This window comes from Lutjanus erythropterus, chromosome 20 (genome assembly GCF_056507025.1).
Source record: "Lutjanus erythropterus isolate fLutEry1 chromosome 20, fLutEry1.hap2, whole genome shotgun sequence".
Classification (NCBI taxonomy): domain Eukaryota; kingdom Metazoa; phylum Chordata; class Actinopteri; order Lutjaniformes; family Lutjanidae; genus Lutjanus; species Lutjanus erythropterus.
Window position 1 is genome coordinate 14,956,536 of NC_139336.1, and position 9,609 is coordinate 14,966,144.

A 9,609-nucleotide genomic window follows, 5' to 3' on the forward strand; every position below is an offset into this window, starting at 1 on the left:
GGAAAAAGATTATGTGGGAGTGATCATTTTAACCCAAACCATGATCTTTCCCTAAAAGCTCAATTATGTACGCATTTCAAACAGTGTAATTGTTACAGCTCACATACTTGTATATGTCCTTTGCGTTGGCATGGATGTTAAGCAATACATCCACTAGAGGGCACCGCTCAGTCAAAAGTTAGCCCAAAGAGGAAGAAGAGTCAAAAGTGTCTGACAACAAATGCGTGGAGGTTTAAATAATAGAGGCAAAAACAAAGGCAGCATTCTGGACAACCATTAAACAACCAACATCACAATATATGGACGGATAAATTTTTTTTGCTGACGACAAGCATCATTTCTAATACTTTCGGATTTTTAAAACTCGCTTGAACTATTGGCTACACTGCTACCAGAGGCACTGCTCAGGTGCAGACATGACAGAAAATATGAACGCAGGCTATAGACAGAAGTTTCCATCCATATCCATAGCTGGAAAGCGTTGCTTCTTAGCCTACTGCCACCACAATGTGGCAACAGATCAGTGGAGGAAAACTGATGAAAGTTTGGATTTATGAATGGATAACTATCAGCACATTGCTGTGTGTGTAAGCTGTGCAGAAATACCATCCTTACCAAGACCAGAAAAACAGATTTGTATCACCTTTCAGTTCTCGGAGTACACAACATATTGTCAGTCACAACCTACATAGTTATCAATATCAGCCAAAACTTCACTATCATGACAGATCTTTTCTCTCTGTCGCCCAGGCCTTTACTAAACTGCAAATTAAAAGCCTATGCCATAGGTGCCTATGACACGTAAGGACGCCTCTTAACCTTTGCGTCAGGCACAAATCCAGCTTTTAAAGAAACAAAGGAAAGGTGATGCAAACCCTGGTCTCAAACGTCAAAGTCAAACAAATTGTGCATCCAACTAACCACGCTGTCAGACAGAGGTCAGCCAGCAGTTGATGCTGCAGTCTTTCTGGTGATGACAGTCTCGTCTAAAACGCTTGTACTAATTTAAAACAACACCAGAAATTGTTACATCTAATCTGCCAAACATGAGACATGAATGTGGATCTGAGAAATAATGACGTCACTGTTCATGGTGTGAAAATGCTTCATCAGCAGGGGTGTTTATTACACAAGTTAAATTTAATTATCTCACCTAAAAAAAAATCGTAACTCCAAGCAAGACTTCATGTGTTTATCAAGACAGAAATATTGCCATGGGAAACTGATTTCTATTTAACTGCCTATGAAAAGACGTGACAGACATCATCAGAACAGATTATATATGCTGTATGATAACTGGCACCCCCCTTTTTTTCTCTACGACTCAAGAGAACGCCATTAAATGTGCTGCTGGGTGGTTTGGACCGAGACGTATAGTCTGAGGGGGCAACGAGACCCGCTTTAAAATAACAACACTTAAGGCTTCTGGGTGTTAGGGTAAATGGTAAGTGTAATCCCCTTAGCTCCTGACCAGCATTACCAGAAATTCCTCAATAATACGCGACATGATTTCATAGTGACTGCTGCCTTTGAGAGATTGTTTGTAATGCTGAAAGGGTCACCGGGGGGCACAGACAGACAGACAGACAGGCAGACAAGGGGACTTAAGTTTGTCGGTTTGAGGAACAAGGTTCCTTCTTTCCTGGCAATTTCAGGCTTGAGTCATTAGGATCCATTTTTCTTTAATAATAATACAGAGTGTGGTGGAGCACGGCTGAATGTTTGTACAGCTGATTATTAACACCACACCTTTCTCCGCTTGACTAGGCCATGGGAAAATTAGGAAAAGATACAACTACAGGCCTCTGTGGTAATAAATCACAATATACACTGTAAATACAAACTATTGGTTTTAGCTTTAAAAAGTTAGTGTCCGCGCTGCCTTAAAATTTTAAGTTGACGGAACTTGAAAAGACAAGTTGAGGTAGTTTTATAATGACAAACAATACTCTTCATATGTTTTCTTCAAACTATAAAAAAAGAAACTTTTTAACTCCTGAACATTGCATGCTGGGAAGTCTGCTGACATGCTGATCATGTTTCTTTGGAAACTTAATTTAATAAGTTGAGTACATTTGACTAATCATTTCTAGTCAAAAGACTTCAAGTTTGAACAACTCGTGTTTAGAAGTTGTGGAGTGTTCTGAAAATAAATACTACAAATTTTAAGTTTAATTAACTTGAATAAATAAAAAATTGTATATTTATGTTAAGCTAATGAGAAAACATTAGCTTTTACAGTGTACATATCTGGTCTTTGTCATTTGAATTATGCGTTTTAGTGTCTTGTGCTGGCATTTTTCCAAAATTTTGCTATTTTAACATTGAGTTTATCAAAAAAAATTAATTTGAAGTCTGCAGGGTAAACCACCAGTTGCATCACATGAACAAATTAGGCATGCACATAATCCATCTTTTTCACACCGGTTAACAATTCTGCTTATTAAACTCAGCCAAGACCAAGTACCAAACCAATACCATTGCTCTTTTATTCCCAAAATGTAAAATCTGTGAACCTTTCCACATGAAAGTAAATTAAGATGTGAAAAAGCTAATGTAGAGCTGTAGCTACACAGACATTCTTAACAATAGTGATGTTCATGTACCAAGATCCAAGGTTTAGAAACCCTATTATAACTGACAGAGCTCCTGCTGTAGGATTACTTGTGTACAGATGCAGCCCTCAGAAACAATGCTTAGCTGCTGTCATAAACAATGAGCCAATGACGCACACTGTCCACTGTGTATCCACACAGCACCAGCTTCACCTGGACATAATTAAATGTTCATCTCTTCACCAATCCACTTGTTTTTTCCTTACAAAACCAAAGCAACAATGATCTGCCAAACAATGTAGCTCCTCAAAGTGTTTTTAACTCCAGTTGCTAAAACTTTGTTGTTAACTGAATGTAATGTCAGTCCTCTTTCTCATCAGGCTTCATAAAAACACATAACAAAAGGTATTCAATCCATACAGAGTTTAAAACCAACCTTTTGTCAAAAGTCCAGAGTTGTTAATGTTTGAGAAAAACTGGAGTAGAGTAAATATTAACTAATGTTAGCTAGCTTAAAATCACTGTCAACAAAACAACATTGTTTAAAGCCTATTAAAAGATAGCAACAGACACTATGAATCTTTGAACTGACCCGAATAAAATGATTCAAATCAGCAAAGTGATTGGTGATTTCCTCTTCTATAACCACAGCAAATGGATGAATTATCACTTGTATTAATGCAATAAAACTGTTTCTGGACTGAAACAACAATGTTGGTGTATGGGCTTAGATAGAAATTAATAGCCACAATAGTCTTGACCATTGACTGAATATAAAGATCGATAACATGACAGCTCACCAACAGTGAAGCCAAAACATCTCCATTGCCCCCTAGTGCTTGGCTGCAGTATAGGTCATAAACTCTGCCCCCTCCATGTTAGCAGATCAGACATAGGCCAAACTAAAAAACAAGGGTGCATTTTTTAGATAGGCATGACTTGAATTAGGTATTTGAGGTCATAAAAAGAGGGTTTAAAGTCATGACTGACAGCTAAGCCCTATTTGCAATTGAATTGGCCAGTTGTATCTGCAGAACCTCAATACCATGGCTCCAACCCTGATCACTACTGTGCAGACTATGGCTCCAAATAACATCACCAGAGCAAGATGGCAACATTCATATCTGGGATATTTTGGCTTCATTTTTGGACAGTGGGAAGAAGGGGAGACACACCATCCATCTTCATACAGCTAATGGTCTTGACCCACATTGTTCATTATACCATACAATATAAAGGTGTTTCATTAAGCCACAAGTCTTCAAGTATGAGATAAACGGACAGAATTGTGAATGCCTGACTGTTATTTATGTCATTACAAGAGAGACTATTCCAAATTGTGCTGAAAGGGTGCAGTGGAGAAAAGGCAAACCTGAGGACTCACCTGGGAGAAGTTGAGCCCATTGAGCGGATGGCACTGTTCCTCCACCTTCTCCACAGCCCCTGTCCTCTTCCTCATCCTCTCGGCCTCCTGGGCCAGATACAAGTCCAGCACTGGCACCCCTCGTGTCTTAATATCTGCCTCAGTTAACGAATTCACCATCAGCATCACCCACACAGGCCGCTTCCTTTCCCAGTTCCCAGCAATAGCATTGAAGAGGTAGTCCGCGTAGAGTCCCTTCCCTCTCTGATCCGGGGTCATCCACGAAGGCATCATGAGCTTCACATACTCAAGGTGTCTTTTAAGTCTCCGATAGATGTCCCTGGGTAGGACATCCTGCAGGTTCTCGCCCTGAGGAAGCAGCTGGCAGCTGGTCAGAGCTGAGATGGTGTATGGGTCCGTCAGGTCCAGCTCAAAGTAGACGATGTTGCTCTCCTGGAAGGCCTGCTTGGAGTTTTCAGGGATGAAGTCCCAAACGCGTGTGTAGGGAACATGGATTGTACCATAGAAATATGAGGGAGGGTCCCGTTTGATCGTCCACAGGAAGGAGTTTAGGTCTGTTTGCTGGGAGGAGAGAGGTTATTAGCTAAAATTAGAAGGGCTGCAACTAACAATAATGATAAGTCTGTTAAACATTCATTGATTAATGGCTTATAGATTCCAGACAATTATTTAAAAATGTCTTATAGGTCAGATTATTTGATTTAGGGTTGTAAGACGTACTCATCAATAGTCAGTGTATTACCTACAGTTAATGGCGGTAGGTTGCTGGGGGCACACCCCCAGTTTGGAGAAGCAGAGAGGAGTACCAGCATGGAACCTAAACAATGAACTGCTCTGTATTCTGGCTACTGTACTTAAAAAAGGTCCACCTAAAAAAATCTATATCATGTTTAAGTGTACACTGTGTTTAGAATATTTTCACCACTTTACCTTGCCATCAGACAACCTTTTCTGATGGAAAACCGCCATTATATAAGCCACATGTCGCTGTCTCCATACCAACCAAACTTCTTGTACAAAATCGGTCATTTTACCTCACAGAACTGGGGAGTTGCTAATGTACTGCATACAACCCCACTTCAAATCATTCAAACTATCCTTTTAACACTGCTTGTTTTTTTTTTTTGTATCAGTTTGAGAGCCAAAGACACAGTGGAAAGAAGAAAAGAGAAGCCAGAACCAGTGAATGTTTGCCATATCTGATCATCAGAATTGTTGTTGTTTAACTTTATTTCACTTCACTAAACATTTCAGCAGTAAATATTAGTGGGATAGAACCAAATGATCGATGTATAATGGGAAGGGTGCTGAATTCGCAAAAACAGCGCGGCAAAGTATTCTTCACTTGAAATTTGCTTTATGTCATTTACTTTACATGAACCAACACTGGGCCTGTCTGACACCAACCAGCAACATCAGCACTCTGTCTGCAAGAGGCTGTTTATTACACAGACTAACAGGCTGATAATGACTTATTAACAGGCCACTTAGGACCCAAGTGCCAAACAAACAATACACATGTCAGTGATTGTCAGAGTGTGAGCTCAGTGTTCTGCCTTCCTGAGATAAGTCTGCGTGATTCTGAAGAACATGATTTACAAGTTTAAAACAAACAGAGATTAAAAGGTAATCAATAAAAGTTGGGAAGCTGGGAGATCTCACTGGAGTGGAAAATAAAATAGCAAAAGACTGATGGCGTCTACCTAAATACACCACCTGCATGTCAGTGTATTAAGACATGTTACTCAAAGCCCATATACAAAATTAGTGCTGAAATGATGAGTCAGTCGTAGAGCTGCAATGATAAGTCGATTAATAGATTAAAAAATGAGATGCCAACTATTGTGATTGTCAATTAATTGTTTCAGCCATTTTTCAAGCAAAAGTGTCAAACATTTGTTGATTCCACCTTCTTAAATCTTCTTCATATCTGAAGATTTGCTACTTTTCTTTGTCATTTATGACAGTAAAGGCAGAGTCTGTGGATTTTGGACTGTTTGTTGGACAAAAGTAGCAGTCTGAAGATGTCGCTTTGGCCTCTGAGAAATTGTGATGAGCATGTTTCACAGGGTTTTTTCAACAATTATAACAATAATTCTGACAATTGACCACTCATGTAAACTATCACTGGGTATGGGGACTTGTGACAAGCATTTAAACTGCTTTTTTAGCAATTTTATAGGCTAGAGAGTTAACAGGCTTATTGAAAAATTAATCAATCATGAAAATAGTCAAAAGTAAAAGGGTTAAATTGTTTAAAAGTCCAAAGATTAGACAAATGGCCTACAGAGAGCTGGACCAAATCAGTGTAGAAGAGGTGAACAGAGTGTTAAACTGCAAAAAAAAAAAAAAAAAAAAAAGGGGAAATGGCAATTCAGGGCTCATTTAATTACATTTTATACAACAAAATAAAACAAGAAGTGGCAGTTTTAAAGGCACTGATAATCAAATATAACGGACATAACCATTAAAGCTACTTGCTCGGTGTAATTACTCATGTATTTCACTTACTTTCCTGTTGAGCTCGCAGTTGGCGGAGTCCTTCAGCCTCCACTGGTCTGCCCGGACCAGCAGTATCACACAGGTCTGAATGAATGCGCCCAAAGTGCCCCGCATCGTCGCTCTCTCCCTCCAAAGTGTGCACGGTAGCTTGTGTTTGTTTCACAACGTGTTGCACCAACTTAACGCATGGATGAAGTTTCTACTTCCACAGCTCCGGCTCCATGCGGTCGCGTAAAACGAGCTGACAAGTATCCGACAGACCCCCGGACAGAGTCATGCTGGCTCCAGCCGGGACATGGACGCGCTGCTGCTGGTTTCACGTGTGTTTAAGGGGCAGAGAGGTGGTCATTTGGGGTTTACTCAGGGTCACATCATCCTCTCACTGCCGGTCAGGCTGCTTCCTGCCCGCAGCTCCCTGTCTGCATCGTGTTCTGCGAGGTATGAGCGAGTTCATCCAAAAGTTTGGAGCAACAGGTCCGCGCCGCAACAACGCACCTGGAGCCAGAAAAAAAAAACGCGTAAAAGTCAGAGTTAGTCTTCCAGATGTTTGTTTGTTTGGGAGGAATCCGGTGTGAATAAGGGAGGAGTTGCACTTTACAACCAAAACTTCTCTACACACTGCTGCTCTGTCTGTCTGCAACTCTCTCTGGCGTGTGTGTGAGTGTGTGTGTGAGCATCTCTGTCGGGTAACTCCACTCTACCTACCCCCTGGGTCGCCTGCATACCCCTCCCTCTCTGTCCCCCACATACACACGCACACACACACACACACACACACACACACACACACACACACACATACACACACACACACACACACACACACACATCTGTAATCTGATTAAACATCACCCCGCCTTGCGCGACGCGTAAAGTCTCCATTCACATCATCCATGTCAATAAACAAGGTGTGGAAGGCTGCAGAAAAGGCAGAACTAATGCAAATAGTTTGAATGAACAACTGTAACCCTATAATGTCATTTACGGCTGCAACTAACGATTATTTCCATTATCGATTGAGCTGTCGATTATTTTCACGATTAGTTGTTTGGTCTATAAAAATGTGGAATCAATCAGTGTTTCTCAAAGCCAAAAAAGACGTCTTCAAATGTCTTGTTTCGTCCACAACCTAAAGATATTCAGTTTACTGTCATAGATGACAAAATAAACCAGAAAATATTCAGATTTAGGAGCTGGAATCAGAGAGTTTGGGCTTATCGTTTATTAAAATAAAAATTATAAAAATTAACAGTCTACAACTACTGGATTGATGGTTGTAGCTCTAGTATCATTACCTTTTTTATTTTCAGTTTCAGACTGATGAGATCTCTTGTTGTCGCCCTACAGGAGGCCTACAGATCCCGTGGACAGATTATCACGGCCTGCTAATTAATGCCTTACAAACTGGAGGCATTAACATGAGAAAACCTGCAATAACAGCGCGTTTCTCTCTTACGTCGGAGCACAGACATAGAACACATAGAACTTCTTGACTTCTGTAAGCCTGTTCCACCCCACTAGGGGTCGCCAAAGCTGCAGGCCCTCTTAATATTAAGGTGAGTAAGAAAACATAATAAATAGATAAATGAAGAAAACGGAATTATTGTTTGGTTAGTCTTCACTGTCTGGCTAAACAACTTTGTCCTGCAGGCAGTTGAAACAACCAAAGAGTAAATACAACAAGGGCCAAGTGTCAGGGAAAAGAAAAGACTGAAATTGTCAAAAAAAAAAAAAAAAAAAAGCCTCTTTAACATCTATGATTATTAGAAATTAAAATAAATAAATAGAAAATCCAAAATACAGGCAGAAAATTGTATACATTTTCCTAAAGAATATCAGGAAAAGTCATCTGAAACATGAAATAATCAGCACAAAATTCATCCAAATATGCATATCCATAAAGCATGTCACTTAGTCCGGGAACGTCAGTTTATTTAATGATAGAAAAGGGGTCACTTAAGGAAAAAGGCTGGGAGACAATACCCGGTTAATGTTGTAGTTTTATCACAATAAGTACGTTTATACCTCAATATTTTGGTGACCTTTGTGGGGACATGAAAATAACTAGCAGTGCTTATTCATATTTAGAGTCCATGTAGAAAATGTCTTTGTAGCTTATAAATACTTAAATGTTTACTTTTGCATATTAATTAACTAAAGTATTCAGTTCATGATGCAAGATCACTGATTACTGTATTATTGTTCTGTATATTATTCTGATCAGGTGCTTTGTTATTGTTGTTTTTATTATTGTGCTATTGTGATTATTGCTTGTCTATCGATCTGTGATATAAGAATTAATCAATCAAAACATACACTTAAGTACAAAATGTGAATCTTGTGTAACTTGGATAGAACTGTGAAAGGTGTTATCTAATGATCCCTCACTGATGATCTTTTCTTTATCAGACAGATTTCTCACATTTTTCTTACAATAAAAACAGTTTTCATATTTTGGATCATCCTTACAAGTACAGACTGTTTGGCTTGTTTGTATCTGGAGGCCGATCTATGCGCTTTGGCTCTATGCTCAGCACAGTCAAACCCCTGGTTCACGCGGGGTCAGAGGACACATGTTGATGCTGTCAGACGTCTGAGTAAATACGAAACGGTTTGTTGACGCTGAGAACGACTTCAGGGCTTCATCTTTGCTGGTCGTTGTTTGCAGTCACAGAACAGGCTGGAAAAATCAGGATGAGGCTGAGCTGTCTGTCGTGACAGACCTCTTCAGTCCAACATGATCACAGCTGTTAAAAACTCACTGAATATGAAAATGACATTAATCAACAGACAGTTGTATCAGTGTTGTGCTGAGAAGAAGAGCGCTCAAAGTTTAAAATCGAAATAAGATAGAAAAGGTCATATTAAATGCACGCATTGGCCTTACATATGTTCATTAACATTGTGAGTAAAAATATTTAGATACTTCATAGACAAAATCTACATTTTCTGAGTATGTCAAATATGGAACCATTATTCTAAGCCCACTTTGCCAAAACCAGTCAAAGCACCCCCTAGTGGAGAGAATCATTTTTGCCACGTGCTGTCCTCTATACCCAACCAAGCTTTAAATATGTGTTTTGACAGCACCACACAAGGTTCAGGCATACTATTCAGTACCACTTTCTGAATTTTCTTACACAGATAGAGAATGACAAGTCAAAAATA

General features: G+C 39.6%; 1 protein-coding gene across 1 annotated transcript in view; it reads right to left on the bottom strand.

The window, feature by feature from the left end:
• trabd2a (TraB domain containing 2A) overlaps nt 1-7,105 on the bottom strand; it is a 75,989-nt gene extending 68,884 nt beyond the window's left edge. The window contains exons 1-2 of the mRNA XM_084746459.1: nt 6,451-7,105; nt 3,940-4,500 (exon numbers count right to left, since the gene is read on the bottom strand). Coding sequence (XP_084602585.1) covers nt 3,940-4,500; nt 6,451-6,555 — 666 coding nt within the window. The 5' untranslated portion in view covers nt 6,556-7,105. The remainder of the gene's footprint in view (nt 1-3,939; nt 4,501-6,450) is intronic.
• Between the last annotated feature and the right edge of the window lie 2,504 nt (nt 7,106-9,609).